The 18363-nt window shown below is 36.8% G+C and overlaps 1 protein-coding gene across 1 annotated transcript in view; it reads left to right on the top strand.

The window, feature by feature from the left end:
* Positions 1-18363, top strand: part of LOC149796148 (general transcription factor 3C polypeptide 1-like) — a 492926-nt gene that overhangs the window by 163134 nt on the left and 311429 nt on the right. The window contains exons 32-34 of the mRNA XM_089966075.1: positions 3041-3172; positions 9497-9558; positions 15087-15264. Coding sequence (XP_089822201.1) covers positions 3041-3172; positions 9497-9558; positions 15087-15264 — 372 coding nt within the window. The remainder of the gene's footprint in view (positions 1-3040; positions 3173-9496; positions 9559-15086; positions 15265-18363) is intronic.

Genomic DNA, 18363 nt, shown 5'->3' on the forward strand with positions numbered 1-18363 from the left:
AAATTAATTTTCTTTCTGCAAATAATGTTACAGATTAAATGCAGCATCTGCACCGAAAGGAATGCATCTTTACAGGCAGCCCAGTTGCTATATGACCGACGCCCTAACTGACACAATGTTTGATTACATACTCCAGCTCAGTCATCAGATTGGTTCAACATGACAACATATCTAAATTTAGTTACTAGCTTATTAATATATATTGGCTGCAATGACATCATGTCTGGGCAGAGAAACCATAGTAGACAAAGAGGGGCACAGTAAGGGGCCAGAGAAGGAGGCACCGTGTTTTACTTAAACTACATTTAATCAATTAAATTTAATGTAAATCTGTTACCTCCCAAATCCAGCCCTACTTGTATTTTCTGTCTCTATCAGATAGACACAGGGCAAAAAATCTTGCTCATTACATCTCCCTGCCAACCCTAGGTGTTGCCCGTTCTTAAGCTTCGCTTTCATAAACAACATAGTACAGAATAAACCTTCAGTTAAATCATTGTCATTTTATGTGAAATTTAAGTCATCCATTTAAATGTTTTGATTGATTTGGATTAATATTGATTCATAAACATATTATATATATATATTTTATTTCTATTTTGTTGGAAATGTTTTGAAATTTATCAGACTTGGTTGTTTGGTTCAACACACTGTCATTGGTACGTGTTGTTTTTCAAAGTATTTGCTGTTTTTAGTTCACTTACTCTGTTTATAACAGGTGTTATTTAATTAATTATTTAGTGACTTATTAACACACTAACTTGTTAATTTATCTACTGTGTCTGTTACTTTATTGTTTCAGAATGTATATTCTAAATACAATAAATGCAAAGGAAAGGAAGACATGAGTTTTGCCTGGCTTGTGTCAAATATACCCTTTTCTTCTCCATGCAGCAAGTACAATTTATGATCCAAGGACACCTGGTCTACTGTTCTGCAAAAATCAGCCAAAGGCAAAGAAACGAGCAGAAAAGCATGCAAGACAGCAAAAATTCCTGACTTTGGGTCAGGAATTTCATATGGAATGGTCCCTTTATCTTTTGGGTTTTTATTGGAGTTTTGCACTTTGGGGGTGTCTGATGATCAGCCTGTTTGTAACAAGGTGGAACTAATAGCTGCCCACCCTTGTCTTACCAGTCCAGGACCTAGAAGCTTGGGCCATTAATGTACTGTACGTCAGTTTGGAAGGTTTATGGGCCTTTGCTTATCCATCCCCCACCCCAGCCTTAGTACTGAAAATAATACGGAAAATACAGGGTTAGAATTGCCAGATAATTCTGATAGCCTCCTTTTATATGGGACAAGTCCTGGGTCAATGATCTACTCAAGCTAGTGATAGACCTACATAGAAAGATTATCACCAAACCGAATCTTCTCACCTCTGCCTAAACCATCTTCTCTTTCACACTTGGCTCTTGTCAGGACACCTTAGTAAAACAACAAATTCAGGCCTTTTGTTGTGAGAGAATCTCAAGAGCAAGAAGGCCATCCACAATGAAAGCTTTTGAAGGAAAATGATGTGTTTTCAGGGACTGGTATAGAGTCAATAACAATGTCCCTTTGAGTGCTTTCATCCTTCAAGAGGCCAACTTTTTTCCTCAGACAGTGAATGTTGGCACCAGTTACCATCAAATGCTACTGCTCCATGATATAGCACATTTAGGCAGAAGAGATATCTGTCATGATCCTGCTAAGCTGTTATCATACAAAACCCCTTTCTTGAAAGCTTTAGCTTCAGCTTGGAGTGTGAGTTACATGATTCATTTTTGGTTGACACAAACTATGTTCAGTTTAAATCAGATGGTTTGATGATCCTCATGACACTGCCAGGCTTTGTGGCCAAGAATTGGTTACTGTCAGTGGCCAATCAGAAAGTCATCATGCCCTCCCTTTTGTCTCAATATAAATCAAGAGCAGTCATCATAGAAGGTTTTTTCTGGCATGCAGAGTTTTTATCTGAGGGATTTAGCTTGGAGAGGCAAAATCTGAACCAGGTGGGTCATGTAGCAAATTTTATAGCATATAATGTTTGTCCAAGATCACTTACTAGATTACATTATTTGAAGTCCCTCCCAACCAGATTGCTATATGAGTATCCTTGTTTGTAATTCACTCATGTTAAAAACTGGTGACACCTACTGATGGCAAGTGGAGATAATGGCAAGAGTTATTACCCTTTGTCTATGTGATATTGACAGAAATGATGAATCCTCATCTTTTAGTTGGTCTCGTTTCAGAAAGTAGCAGGCTTATATTCCTAATATTACTGTTATCGTGTAAGTATTCTTTGAGAAACATAATTTACTGTAAAATTTGCTTTCACATAGAAGAGAGCTTGCTGAAAATCTTTCTTTTAAAAAAACATGTCAGTCTTGAAATTTTGTTCTGTTTAGTTGTCTTATGCTGTCACAGTAATTATATAATTATTTAGTGTAATTATATCATCATAATAAATTTTCAGTACTTGATGTCATCACCTTTTTAAATCCTTGCTGGACATGGGCTAAATCAGATTATTTTTCATTATTTTGCTCTGTATTGGATGCTTACATTGAAAATACTGTGCACCTTGTATTAACTAGCCAGCTATGAGATGCTGCAATTTTAGGTTTGTAAAAGACATGATTGTGAGAGGGAAGTAAAATGTTAGTAGGTTGGGTTCACGAAGAACTTATATCATTATCTACACCATGACAAGGAAATGGGATCTAAGTGCTCTTTGCAAGGACACACTTAGGAAACCAGGATAGTTATTGAAACCCATGATCTGTGGCTTGTGAGTCTGCCACTCTACGCACTGAGCTACCATGGTAAATTGTTAGGGATAGTGATGAGAAGGAAAAGCACAATAAGTTATTGAACATGAAAGTGGCTTTTGAAGGGAGGTGACATTGTGGGAGGTCAAACTGCATTGTGTGAAGTTGAACTGCATTGTGTGAAGTTGAACTGCACCTCAATCAACACAGAGGAAGAAGTGGTTTTACTAATAGTGCAGTTAGTTTAATCATCTTCAAAATCTATTTGTATCATTTGTACACAGGGCACAGTGCTTGTGAAGGACAAACAGGGTCGGTCTCATGAACTGTTCAAACTGCTGACACAGTATCCAGAAGCCATGCTGAGTGATGTTGTCAAAGACATGAGAAGTTATGGATTTCTTGTATTTAACAAGGTAAATCTTTTCATGAAATATTTTATTCATGTATAATTCATTTATCTCTTCCAGAAGCTATGACAAGTTACTGTATTTAACATATATCTTGGGACAAGATAAAATAAATGTTTTTTTTTTCATGCCCCATAACTATTGTTAAACCTTTTGTTACCTAGATCATATGTCCCAGAACTTATGGACATGAAACAAATTGTGTTGAATTTGCCTCTCCCCACACCCACCTGTTACAATAAAGTAGGTAAATAGAACACTAACCTTGTACTGTTCTTATTTATTTTTTGTTTTTGATCTTCATTAACAATTTATTCCCTATCCAAAGTAGTATGCTGATGTAGTTTACACATCAGTCATGTGTATAGCTTATATTTTGTAAAAGTTCACATTGACATGAAGATGTATAAACAAATCAATTTCGGTTCTTCTCAAGGGTTTCAACATGTTGTCAAATTAAAATTGGATCGACAAAAATACAAATATGAGAGTGAGTGAGAGAATGCATATGATTTGATTTTTAACGTTGCTTTAAAAACATTTCACTCATATTACTATGATGCCCGGCTTGTGGCAGTTTAAAGAGATGTCTAGCACTGGGGCATCATTCTGCAGACATGTAACATCATGTCTCACCCAGTCGCATTATCCTGACACCAGCCAACCAGTCCTAACACAAACCTTTTGATGCTGAATGCCTAGCAATGCAGCCATTAGTACCATTTTTAAAAGTCTTTTAATATGACTCAAATGGGGTTCGAACCCACAACCTCCCGCATCCGAAGCGGACACTAACCACTAGGTCACAGAAGCTGTGAGAGAGAGAGAGAGCTTAAAAGCACCAGCAGTTCACACATGACATGGTGTGAAATAACCAAGAGTGTATTATATCCAGGTTAACAAAATAAGAATATTTCACACACATTTTATTAAATACATTCCCTGTCAGTGCAAACGACAATATTTTTTTTCTAGCTCAAGTTTCAAAAGTATTGCAGAACACAATTAATGCTGTGTATGTTATTGTACCCTGCAGACATCAATGCCTGTTTGTATCAAGTATAATAACAAGGTGACAAACAATAAAAACTTGGGTGGTGAAAAAACACACCTGGTAGAGAGAAATAAACCTGTTGTTTCAGCTTGGTCTATCAAAATGGAAAGGTTATTTTATCCACAAAGCAAGCCAATTTTTTTATACAGTATGACCCCGCTATAACACGCTAGTTGGGAGTCATAGAACCTGACCGCCTTATAGACCAAACCATGTTATAAGCAGCCAGGTCAGTTAGCATAAATAAATTATGCATGTACCCAAAAAGAAATTGTGGGGAGGGGGTGTAGGTAATAAATGCGGGCGGTAAAATACGTGCTTCATCAGCACAGTTAACATCTTAAATTGATGCATATTAAATGAGAAATACACCTGTAGTGAAAACAGAGAAGACATATATAATAGTTTACTTTATTTAGAGAACCACTAATTGGTACATATACGTGAATGCTGTTTATATATACATGTCTAATGTATAGCATGAATAGTATCAACACTGTGTACTCACCCGTGAACCTCATCATATACATTGAATCCACAATACAAGTTATTCCGTCAAAAATATGCACACACACAGCTTTAAAATATTCAATAATTTTGTCACAGGTCATATTGGTCTGAATTCAGTGGAAAAATATAGCACAATCACGTAACGAATGACGAAGCACATTACTTTTCAGTACATACCATGTTGGTAAAAGTTTGCGTTTTAAGCCACCGTTATTAGCGTTCATAAGCATAAACTTTTTCCATACAAAAAGAAGACTTTCACGGCACAGTTAACATGTTCCAGTCACGTTGGAAAATGCAGTAATCCATCAGATTCCATCACTTTTATTTAAATTTGGTACTGACTTTCTTTGATGAAAAGTTCTTTGTTTTTATTGAAAGATTGTAGTCGGCTTTCTTTGATGAAGGTTGCATGCATTATTGAAGTCACTGCTAAAGGACAGCTTTGGAGAACCAAACAAATGCCCATCAAATAATTGTACTGCATGATTGAGACTGATTTTTTTTCTTTCATTTGCTGAGTACATTTTCATAACAATTGGTGCTTCAAAGGTAATCTGTTTCCTTTGAAATTTCAGCAAACTATTTCATCTGGGTACATTTTTAAAAAGGAATTGGCCGTCGTTTGGACTATTCTAGTTACTGTCCATCCATGCCTTTTGAATACACAATAAGTAAGATATAGTTTTTTTTAAATTTTTTTATTTTTTTTACATTTGTGGTAGCAGCGTGATGCTGCCTTCCACGCATGCATCTGAAAATTAACAAAGGGTCAATGGACGATAGAGACACAGGTGTTCTGGTTTGATGACAGGGATTATTACAGAAAATGTGAGTGTTCTGAAGGATTTAATTCTGAGTGAAAAGAAGTGGAATTTTACTTACCATCCACATACAAATGTCAGTCTTTGTAAATATATTAATTACTAATGAGCAGCAGAAAATCCGATGAAAGATAGATTACGAGATAATACCTCATCCGGTTGATCTCCGTTACCAGAAATGTCAACAGCAAAAAAGCGGATATTTCACAACATACGGTACTCATGCTAGATGTCGTAATAAGTGGATTATAATATAATATTGTACTGTTTATATGGTTTGTCAATATGGCCAAAGAATTTGTTTATGTAACAATAGATAAATTTCAGTGCATTTTATATCCAGTTTGCGGCTTCCTTTCATGGGGCCTCAGAATTTCTGCACTCCAAACCAATGATTGTATATTAAAGTTTAAACAGCCAACAACGTCAGCAATAAAAAAAAATCGCCACATGGTAAGTTTTGTGCCAGTAAGGAAAAACAATCCAAGTTTGCAACATTGGCGAAGACCTACACGATCCCAAATAAACTTTTTATGCGTTATTTTTCATACTTTTAAGAAGAAAAAGCTACTTTTTGGTGTATGAGAAAAATACATACAAAATTTTAGGAGCCAAGCTACGATCGTCTTGTATTATTCATAAGTGATCTCTTCCCCAAAATGATAATAAAGTTTTTACATTTTTTTCATACTTTTAAGAAAGAATTTTTTTGTGCACAAGAAAAATACATGTATATGAAATTTCAGGAGCTACACCATGACCATGTTATATCCGAATTCATTTTATAACGGAGCGTGCTATAGCGGGGTCACACTGTATAAAATGTAACCGACATAAGGAAATTAACCTTGGTTTCCTTTTACCAGTATTCACAGGAATTTTGAAAATAAATTGAAACAACAGAACAATTTGGGCTCTGTAAGTGACACTTTGAGCATGCATTCTGTGAAATCAGTTAAAGTGTATGCCACATCTGAATAGGTTTCAATTGTGGGTCTGTCCCAAAACATGCAAAGCACAAAAATTTACTTAAAGGAGACTAGAAATCAAAATTTTCCTTTTACGTATTTAATTCTCTACAGATTTTAATTCGACTGTCATGTTTATAAATTAAATATTGTAAGCGGTTAGTAATTTTATTGCATGGAAGATACCTTGATTCCGTAAATTGCCAAGTTTTTCTGAGTTTTGATGAGACGACAGATCACGTGGTACCGTGATGCCATACTAGCCAGCCCTCAAATACAAACATAAACTTAGGCGAGCAAGGCAGACGGAAGGAGACCACATTTGGGTTGCGCATTCAAAACTTGAATCTGCAGTCTGATATAATAGTTTATGTACTGTACTGGTCAGTGCTAAAATAATTTTTTTAGGCACAGGCCCCGGGCTGGTGACTTAAATAAACTCAAGCCCTGACTGAAATTCCACAAGCCCGGACAGTTCGTACCAGTCAACTCTCAAGCCGGGAGAAAAACCTCCGATTTTGGGGGTATTTCCTCATCTACATCCCGATCTCATAATATCTCTAAATTTTTCGCAGCGAAGTCCTGATTATTACATTATGTCTGTCAATTTTCATTTGTCAGAAGAAAAAAACCCAACCCCAAACCATTTATAAATAAATATAACGTATGCAATCCAGTCTAAACTTCCACACTGCAGACATCGTAGTGATATGACTGAAAAATTGTTAAAGCTACATTAAAAATTCAAATCACACGCACACACGTCTAAATCCGGCACTGGACGAAATAATTAATATCACACAACAGTTTTTCTTTCTTTTTTTCTTCTTCAGTAAATAGAAAGTGAAAATTAAACATTATTCAAGTAAATTTCAGATGTTTTTAAACAACTACAACAGTACTATAGTATAAAAAAATTAAAAGAATAAAATTGTCACCAATTAGCTTAAATGAATGATCACTGTGAAATTTTCTCTGCAAACAAAATCGCATCTCCATTTCCGCCAAAGAAACTCGACCAGTTAACACGTGACATTCCTCTACCGTATATGTAAAGTTTAATTACCATGATTAAATTACAAGGAATAAAACAAAATATACCATGCAGTATATTTGGCCCTAAAGAACTAATTCTGAATAAATATTTTGTTCAGCAAACAGTGTTACATGCATTAAGACTTAAACCTGAAATCCATGGCATCGTAAGTAACAACAAAATAGGCATCGTTTATTTGGCAGTCAATTGCTGGTGCTTACACATACACACACACTGTTGAACATGGTTTCTTTGAAGTATGTCCAAAGGGCAGTCCTTTTCACAAGATCAATGCAAGGATAAGGAGTATGTTCATTAGTCACACCGGCTTTATTGTTTGCGTACTTAAATCAAAACTTTAGCTATTTTGCAATTTAGCCAGAGCTGACCAGAATATGCAAAATGGGCTTGTCCTGGGGGAATAATAAGGTGTATCACATGGAGAAAAGGTATGTCCCATGGGCGCTCGCACACTGGGGCAAGGGGTTGGGTCAATAGTCACCCCACCCCAGTTTCTATTGTCAGCCATTTAATGTGAAACTTTGACCTCTTTTCTTTTAATCGCTGCTATTTAAACTGCACAAGGAATAGTTTTATATCAGTTGCAATCATTACAGATTACCGTTTATACATACTACATGTATACAATGATTTTTTTGTTGTAATTTTTATAAGATTACTGAAAATTGTGTTTTCTCGAAACACGACAGGTTTAAAATCTTATTTTTGGCAAAGCCTCCATTTGATTAAAATCAAATCTAAATTTCACCTTGGACAGTAGTGATTTGATTTAGATTGTGCTGTATTAAGGCATGTATGTCAACATCTTGAAAATACATTTATTCATTTCACCAGCGCGATCAAAGTTTCCTCAGGCAAACAATTTTTGTTTCGACAAGCCTGACGGGCACCTCACTTTGAATACAGGATGGGCGGGAACTAAAACCAGAGGCGCCCAGGGTGTCGGGCTATCAGATTTATTTTTAGCACTGCTGGTGTAGATAAAAGATCTGTGAATTGATTGTTGCATTTTGTGGTCACTTACTCGGCCTTCTGCCTATTTTCGTAACTCGCACGTTTAGCTTTTTTCCCAGGATTTAAAATATTCAACGTTATGTCTGGAACAGCGCCAACTTTTAGTCTAAGCCTAGCATTTGCATATCCTTGAGCTGTCATTTTTTCAGAATCCCTCTCGTAACAGTCCTTTGAGAACTGTAATGAGTACAGAGTGCTGTATGGTGTTGCTTTGAAATCGACTCGTTTGTAATAATGTATCCATTCTTTCATTATGCCTTTATCTTTCGGAAAAGTAAAAAAAATGTTGTCCACAGGCTTTTCTTAATGTTCTATTACACCCGTAAGCAACGCAAAACGGTATTGTCTTTTACTCTGGCAACTCCCACTTGGGCTGCTGGAGTCGCTACTATGACGTCACATCCCGAAAGTAACCGAATAGGCGCGGAAATTTTGCATACGAGGTCACGGAAATTCAGCACCTAGAAGATAGGCCAATATCTTAATATTGGCATTACGGTCGCAGATGATACTTCAGAATACGGTTTTCTGCTATAGTACTTTTATTATTATTCTATATTTACATTGGTTTCTGGTCTCCTTTAAGAAAATAGTGTATGGTGTCCCAATATATATGGTGCCAACATAAGCAGTATATAATGTAGTTACAATGAACAGTGTGATGACCTAGAATGTTTAAGATCTATTAACAAAGCTTCAAATATTTGACAGATGCTTTGTTTCAGATTTTGTAGGATGTTACCCTAATTCTCAAAATACTGAGAACGCTTTTGTTCCTTACTGTAGAATGTTGGACTTCTGATAAGTCTTAAAGCTTATTAAAGGAGAGAAGTTTTAATTGGGAACACTTTTGATTGAAAGGTTTTATAATGCACTCATAGACCATCTTTTTTATATTTGAAGGCATCGTCAAGGACTAACTTGCCATCTGGACTTGGGTTGAAGAATTTAAAAGCTTCACAAAGGTAAGACAGATCACATCTGAAGGTTGACCAGCTATCCTAGCTCCAAAGATCATTGTTTCATATGACACTCAGGCACAAAACATTTAAAAGTAATCCAAATAACAACCGTATTACATGAAATGCAGTTATCTGGCTCACTTCTCTTATATTTTGGAGGAATATTCAATTTGTAAGGTACATTTGATGATAAATATTTATTTGTGCTTGGTGCAGTTGTTATCATCGTGCACAAACACTAAACATACACTCAGATGGAACACATAGCATACTAAACAATCCCACATAATCAGTAGTCTCCTGCTCTGTGTGAAAAAATGTGTCTTCTTCAAATATGTTTTAAAATAATACCTTGAGAATACTGCCACTAGCTGACAAATCCAGTCATCCCATGTAAAATCTTCAGCTATGGGAGCTAAATGTTGTCTGTACACATGTGACAGTCTAACAAAGTGATCTCCCTTTGATATAGGGATTATACTTGGTCCGGTGTGTATATTATTTTTTAATTCCATTCATGCTGTGTAGTATTCTTTCCTGTTTAGAGACCTCTCCGACCATCTGCAAGAATTTTGTAAGATATTCAACATAGAGCCAATTCGAGGTCTTTCCTCTTCTCATGGAAGTATACTCCATGTATATTTCCAATGTTTTCTTGCTCCTTTCTTTCAAAGAGTCTTCCTGTCTGTTACATCTTTGTTGTAAACATAGGGACCTTTTGTTCTTATCTACATGGGTTGCTAGTGCAATTTCTTAGATTCATAATATGCCTAATAGCTTTTTTGTGCAGGTAATGTTTGCTATTGAAAACTTGTTGTTATTGTAGGTATTTAAGTTGATGCTACATGCTTATATCTGTGTAATTTCACTTATAAATGGATGCATGCAGGCAAGTTTTCTGTAGAAAGTGATGCTGATGTGACTTTTGCCTTTCTTACAGATAAGTTTGTACCATATATTTTATATAATAGTATCCACTTTGTAGTTACTGAAAAAGCTGATAGAGACTGTCACATGGGCCTTTTTTCACAGCTAACATTAGAGTGCAAGAATACAGTTATGTCATTCCTTGGGTTCATCAAGCAGGACATTGAGCTGGTTACAGCTGTATCATATTGTTAGCTGTTGTCATAGTTTTTGACCATGGGCAGGACTAAGTGCAAACAATATAAACAGTAGAAAGGTGTGGATGACAATCATTATGCATGGGTTGCCATTCTGTTCACACATCATACATATACAGACTGGACTGAAAGTCAGTATTGGCAGCACAATCAAAATAGAAAGGGAAAACGCAGAAGCACAGTCTGAGAGGTGAGGATGTCATTAGTATTAATGCTGATGTCAGAAAGCAATAATTTCCTGCTGGATGAGTATCACAATTCAGATGGCCCACCAGCCAAGAAGCGATCAGAGATATCCCATTTGATGATGGCTAAAGCACAAACTCCACCTTCACCACCTCATTTTGTCAAACATTTTTTGGTGAAACCTAAAGGTTTAATGTGGGTGCTATCTCTGCTAGTTACATATGAGCAAGATTGAGATCAAACCAATCCAACTTGGAGACTGTCTCACACCAATCAAGTATGAACCTATTCTGTGGGTGAGATATCCCATAACATATCCCAGCAGTATGAACCAGACAACATCATGGAAGGGAATGCTTTTGTCTGATATGCTTACCTGACACCAGAACACCAGTATTCTTATAAATCACCATACCCACAATAGTGCCACAAGACACATAGGTCTTAGAATGGCAGAAAACACTCCTTAGTGTTGATGGTCTTGAAGACCTTAATGAGACCACAGTTGGTCTCAAATGTCTTTGAAGTAGGCTCCAAGTTGGACTTAGTCTTGATAGCAGTCTTCTAACAAGCAGTGAACCATTGATCCTCTCACAGTCTTGATAGCAGTCTTCTAACAAGCAGTGAACCGTTGATCCTCTCACACCACCATACATGCATAGGAATCTGTTTTTCAGCTGTTGCATGGACTAAAGAGCTGGACAGGACATGCTGGGAATTGTTTTAACAGTAGCAGCAAATCTGCAGCTGGCAGATAGAGATGTAGTGCTCTCTACTTAAATCTTTTTAAAAGACCAAGCCTACATCACAGTCTTTTTCTTTAAACATACATTTCAATATCCAGGTGGAGGATATACATGAGCAAATCACCAAGGAAACACATCTTGTACAGACAAAGCCTTGAAACTGAGGAGATATTTTCTGGGAAATAATCAAATGGATATAAAGAATAACCTCCAAGACACAATGGACTGAGAAGTGGTCCTACTGATTTCTATTCATTTAGAAGGCCATAATTCTAAAGAACAAATGTGGACAAGAACCAGAGAGAAACAGATTGTTCTTTTCCAAGTTTCTATTCACAATAGCCTCCTTACAACAAGAAGTAACGTTCTTATTTTGCTCTTTTCGGATAAGACTCCTATTTTTGGCTGTTGAAGGTGACAGAAGTTGCCTTGATGATCAGAAGACACGGCAAGTGGTTTCAGAGGCCCTCAGTATCGCATTCAGTGCCCCTTCTCCATTGTCCAGGGTTCCTTAACTAGAGACATCTCCCAAATCCCTTTCCGAAGCAGATGTCCTGCAGTGAGAAACAGTCTTCTCCAGAAAGGTCAGTTGAGAATGTTTACAACATAAATCACTGGTTTTTCTTCAAGCCTGCTCCTGGTCCTAAAAGGCCAATGGCATTTTGAATGTAATGGAAAAGGGCCTTTTGCAATCAGTTAAGATCTGCAAGAGGATTATTTACATGTCCCAATTCAGTTTACCTTTAAGGAGACAGCTTACCAGTTCAGGACACTCCCTTTTGGTCTTAGCATCCCTGCAGCTTTACATATTAGGGACAGAGTAATGGCCATTTCCATGTCTTTGACATCCAACTCCAGGACATAAACACCAATTGAGTTACATTTAGAATGAAGACAAGGCCAGTGGAAAGTGACCCACTCAGTAACATGTTTTGAAAATTAGTATCCATAAGATGAAAGACATGCTGAAAGCATATGGTTAGAAAATTTGCATGGAAAACACATTCTCATCTTACCCAATAAGTCCACTGTAGTGAATTATATCAGATCCAAAGACCTCTGCATCCTTGTTTGGGATTTTCTAAGGTGGTATCATCAATGACAAATCAGCATTCAGGTACATAATATTCGAGGTTACTAAATATATATGCAAACTTGCTGTCCTGAAAGAATCATTTAATACAAATAGAATGATCACATCATCCCTTTGTTTTCAGTCACATTTGTTATTTGCTGGGATCAATTACTGGTTGATCTCTTCATGAATCGTGTAATGCAGATTTCCCTGTCTTGGTCTCACCAGTTCTAGTTCTGAGGGCCTGGGTATTTGATGCACTTCCAATAGATTGGAATGGCTTTGATGCTTTCCCTCAAACACCTTAGAATCCAAAGAAGGAAAATCAGTGTCACATCATCCTGACTGCCTCTCTCAAGAGAGGAAAATCATGGAAAAATGACTTGATAAATCTGGCAGCAAAATCCCAAGAAAATTAGAAAGAACAACAGCATGCATTTCACCTGAATCCAAAACTGTTGAATTTGCAGTCTTTAGTGGTGAAACCTCTTTCTAGCTGAGACCTGTTAGCTCAGGATTGTCTACAGGACCTGGTGAGAGCTCTGAAGTGGCACCTGAAAAAGAATCAAGCCAGTGTGAAGTTGGAGATGTCTATTCTTTCCTCTGAAAGAGGGAAAGGATGATATCTCAGTCCAGGCTCTGTCATCCTTGATAAGATGGGTTATCCATTCTACACCTGCAGAATTTTTAACCCCAATCATATGAACTTATTATGTGTTTTCTGTTCCTGAAGTTAAGTCATTCACAACAAATATTGTGTTCCAGTGAAATTGTTCCCTACCAGACATTATACAAGTTGTAGGATGCAGGTTGGAGTCAAATTTCTCTAGCTCCTGCTTCAGGGATCTATCATTCCAGAAGGCTTAATTAGATCTGGTCAGACTTATTGTCACAGTGCAACCAGTTACCTTCCTGGTTCATTTGGCAAATTCTTAAGAACATGAACTAGAATAAGCCTCACATGCCATGTTGGACTTGGAGGAGGTCTCTCCAGGGTAAGGGGCCTTAACTCCCTACACATCTTACCTATTCTCTGAAGGTGTCATGATTGGGTAATGTATTTGAAAAAGAAACCAATTTTTCTAACAAAATATGTCTTATCAATAATGCTTTCCCAGTCACAATATGGATACACACTCCCAGCCTCCCTGCAGTTACATCCTATTAGGAGAGCATGCATTCCACTCCAGTAGTAACTGAGGTACACATGGGATTTGGTGTCAGTACCTATATAGAGAGTAAATCACACTGTCTGACTGCCACATACATCCAGAGCTTAAAAATGTTTAGGTGTGACAGCTGGATTTGCAAGATAGTGATGGTACTCCTAGGGTATTTTATCACCAGATAAATATTGTTACAACCTATTTTACTAGAAAAATTGGTTCCTAAAATTTGTCTAGATCCATATTGTTAATTCTCTTTTTATAAAAAGAATTATTTACTTTTCCTACGTATTTATTGCCTTTTGGATGTAATGTCTGCAGCTGCTACAATGAATTCTGTTAGATAGAATTGATATGAAAATCATTGCCCCCTACTAACCATCATGGTCTGGTGATACATAGCTAAAGGTTTTATTAAGCTCCAACAACTTTTAAAATTAAAACCAGGACATCTCCCAGAAATGGAACTTTTTTGTAGCTGTTTTACTTAAATGTCTCTCCTGATATTGTCTACAAAGCAGTTACAAGAAATTTGTTTTACTGGAAGCCATTGATTGTGTTTTGGTATGTGTAATGTTGTCTTTTCATGACACATGCCATGACATGGCCATCAGCCATGCTAATGTACATTTTTGTTCAGCCTGCTTAGATAGCAGTTTAATACAGCTATCACTTTATCATTCATACTTCCATCCACACCACACAGTAACCTTTGGCATTCATACAGCCATCCACATTGTAAATTAACCTTTGGCATTCATACATCCATCCACACTGCAAATTAACCTTTATCATTCATACATCCATCCACACCACACATTAACATTTGGCATTCATACATCCTTCCACACTGTAACCTCTGGGTTAAAAAGTTTATTACATGCCTTTTACTTCAGTCCATTTTATCATATCCTCTGTGGATTTGGAATATAGCTAACGTCTTTATCTATCTAAATAAATGCCCCCATTATGGAAGTGTGAAGATGTGCCTCATATGTAGACTATGGTCAGGCTCTTGTTTTGACTTTTGTTTGGTTTAGTGTTTTAAGGTACAGAAAGTAAAGTAGGTAATTTAGCACCATTGCAATTGAAGTAAATTGCCTTGACCAAAGACACCATGGTGGCCATCCCAAGCAGGTCTGATAGTAGGATATGAACTCTTACACTTTCATTCAGCATGCTAACCACAGAGCCTCCAAAGTGTTATTTTGCACTGTTTTCTTGATTATTCCAGATATTTCTATCACTTCCTACATAGGATGCCTAATGTCATCTTTGAGGAGAGCATAGAGCTCTTGAACTTGTTAGGAAACAAGTATGGAGAGTCACAGGGAGACCAGCAGATTAGACTTCCTGAGAGATTAAAAGGAGGTCAAATTGCATTGTTGGCTTCACTGATACTGGAGAATGAGGTAAATTGTCATGAGCTAGACTTCACAGTTTGAACTCTACATAATGGCAAATATCGAAATAAAGAATTGTCCTAACATTTATCATATGCAATTAATTGTTATTTAAAGAGGAATCCAGGAATGTTTATTTTGGTATAAACTGAATTTTAGTGAGGTTATGGGATGTTTGTGGGAATAACTCCATTTTTCAGGACATGATAGGCTATAAATGGCAGTCCGTATATTTGGTGGGAGAAGAACCTGGGAATTCTCCAGAAGACACAACTGACCAAAGGAAGTTACTGGCAAGCTTACTCATATTGAACTTTGGAAAAATAGGGATAACTGGTTTTGTACTCACCGAGTAGAGATGCTCCATGTTACCTTGGAATAGGCACTTAGCTCCCAAATCCTCAGCCTGATGTAGTAAATAAGTTGTTAATAGTGCCAATAAAAAAGCCTTAACAAATCCTCCATTTCTTCCACTGATCTGCTTGAGTGGATATATCAGTATCATGGATGCTTTGATTTAACAATTTCTTTTTATTAGATGATGCAGTTCCTTGCATGCTATAATTACCATTCAGTGCAGTGTGTGATAATACATGCATGCCAGCCATTACAATTTTGGTATAATCATTATGCTTTTTACACGAAATTACATGTTACGCTTGCCAGTATATGGATTACACTTTTGTGGTACAGTAAAAATGAAAATAAAGCAATATAATGTTTGTTGCTGTCATTTTTATTATCACCTCTTTAATTCAGCTCATGTGAATCTGAGAATATTCTTTAAAAAGATGACTCTTGTGTTTATAGCAACCTTGTATGACCCATTTGCCCCCAAAACCACAGTTTTTTCAAACTTGAAATTTGCCTCAGATTCATTATATTGATAAATTAGTTAATTAGTAGACCAGTCTTTACTTTTTTTAAAATGGTACCAGATGTTAAGTGAAACATGTTATGCTATAAGTTGTGGATGTTATATGATGGAACAAACTTCGAAAATGTCAGATCAGAAAAAAGGACCAATAAAAAAGTGTGACGAAATCATTAATTGCCTTAAAACTTCACAGATTTGCATATCTATCCATCATGACCATCTAATACAGTTTTATTCTTATTCCTATTTGGGTTTTAAAATTTATACACTATATATGATGATTCTTTTATGTGCAACTGGTCCCACAGCTTTTGATGAAATACCTTAAAACTTGGAAGATGTTATTGACATTAAACCAGTATTTTGTCATCAGGCTTTGATGGTTTATTTTTCTGTATGTCCCATTTAGTTGTTAAAGGTATTTGCTGCATATAATAATAGTTGTGTGTGCAGCTAGCCTGACACCTTTTGATAAATGACCATGAACCTTGGCAGATATTGTGGACATGAGGTCAAGATATGGCGTATTGTTCTGTCATCTTGCAGAGTGCAAGGTTTCAGTGATGATTCAGATGCCAGAGACGCACAGATGACCATCTAGTCAGGCTTGTGTCATTTATCAGAAAAGTGTTCATAAAGAAAGAGCATGTAATAGCCATCCTTTTTACTTGGAGAAAGCATATGATGCATGGCAGTGTGGCATAATAATAATAATAATAATGAGGACTTTGTATAGCGCCTAATCTTTAGAAGCTCTAAGTGATTTACAACATTAGACAACACCTATAAGATAAAAAACATATAATGATATTACAGAAACAAACATCATGAAATTAGAAAACATTAAAAAACATGCTGAGAATATTTAAGGTAGGAAACATTATCAGGTCTTTAAGTTTGTTTTTGCAGTCGAAATAAGTGAGTTTTGAGAGCCCTCTTGAATGTGATCACTGTGTCTTTGTATCTAAGTTTAGTGGGCAATTCATTCCACATTGCTGGGCCCTGGTATGCAAAAGAACGCTGTCCATATGACTTTGTTTTCATAGTGGGAATAATGAGTATACGATTGTCAGAAGAGGAGCGTAAGTTTCTTGCTGGTGTGTACACATGGGTGAGATATGATAGGTATGTTGGACTAGAGTCCGACAGTGAAACGTAGCGCAGAGAAAAACTTTTGTGTTTGATTCTGGATCAGATGGATAGCCAGTGTAGGGTACAGAGCAGTGGGGAGGTGTGCTCTGATAGTGGTACTCTAAGTATGATCTGAGCAGCTGTGTTTTGAACTTTTTGAAGTTTCTGGAGTAGATATTGAGATGAACCAGACAGAATTGAGTTACAATAGTCCAGTCTTGAAAGTACTAATGAACACACAAGTGTTTTAGTGGCATCAGCTGAAAGATATTTGCAAATTGAGCTGATGCGTCTCAGCTCAAGATATGCAGCCTTGCATATGTTCATGACATGTTGGTGCAATGTGAGAGTACTGTCCAGAGTAACACCTAGGTTTCGTACTGATTGTGTGAATTTAATGTTGGTGTTGCTGATATTTATTGTTTGAGGTAAAGGATGTGAATGAGAAAGTCTTTATGTTGTGATCAGAATGGCCTCAGTTTTATCATCATTCGTCTGCAGCTTGTTACAAGTCATCTATGATTTCACATCAGAAATGCACCTCTCTACACTTTGGATGGTAGCATCAACTTCAGTTGGGTGGCTAGATTTGTATATTTGGGTGTCATCAGCGTACAATTGGTGAGACACTGGATGATAATCTATGACACTTGAGAGCGACTGAGTATACAGAATGAAGAGAACAGGTCCAAGAACAGACCCCTGTCAAACGCCACAACATAGATCAACTGGGCTGGAGTGTATTCCATTTACAGATACAATTTGTGTCCTGTTGACCAAGTAGGACTTGAACCACAGTAAGGCTGTATCATGAATGCCAAATACATGCTGGAGACGGTGAAGTAATATATCATGGTCTATTGTGTCAAATGCTGCAGACAAATCAAGGAGGGTGAGGACTGTAATCTTTCCGCTATCCAACGCAGAGAGAATGTCATTAACTACTTTTAGAAGAGTAGTTTCAGTACTGTGGCAAGGGCGATATGCAGATTGTACATTGCTAAAAAGACTGTTTGAATTTAGATGAGATACAAACTGGAAGAGAACAACCTTTTCTAAGATTTTTTATATGAATGGGAGATTAGAAACTGGGCGGTAGT

The sequence above is a fragment of the Sinohyriopsis cumingii genome, chromosome 7 (genome assembly GCF_028554795.1).
Source record: "Sinohyriopsis cumingii isolate HCF-2022 chromosome 7, ASM2855479v2, whole genome shotgun sequence".
NCBI classification, from domain to species: Eukaryota; Metazoa; Mollusca; class Bivalvia; order Unionida; family Unionidae; genus Sinohyriopsis; species Sinohyriopsis cumingii.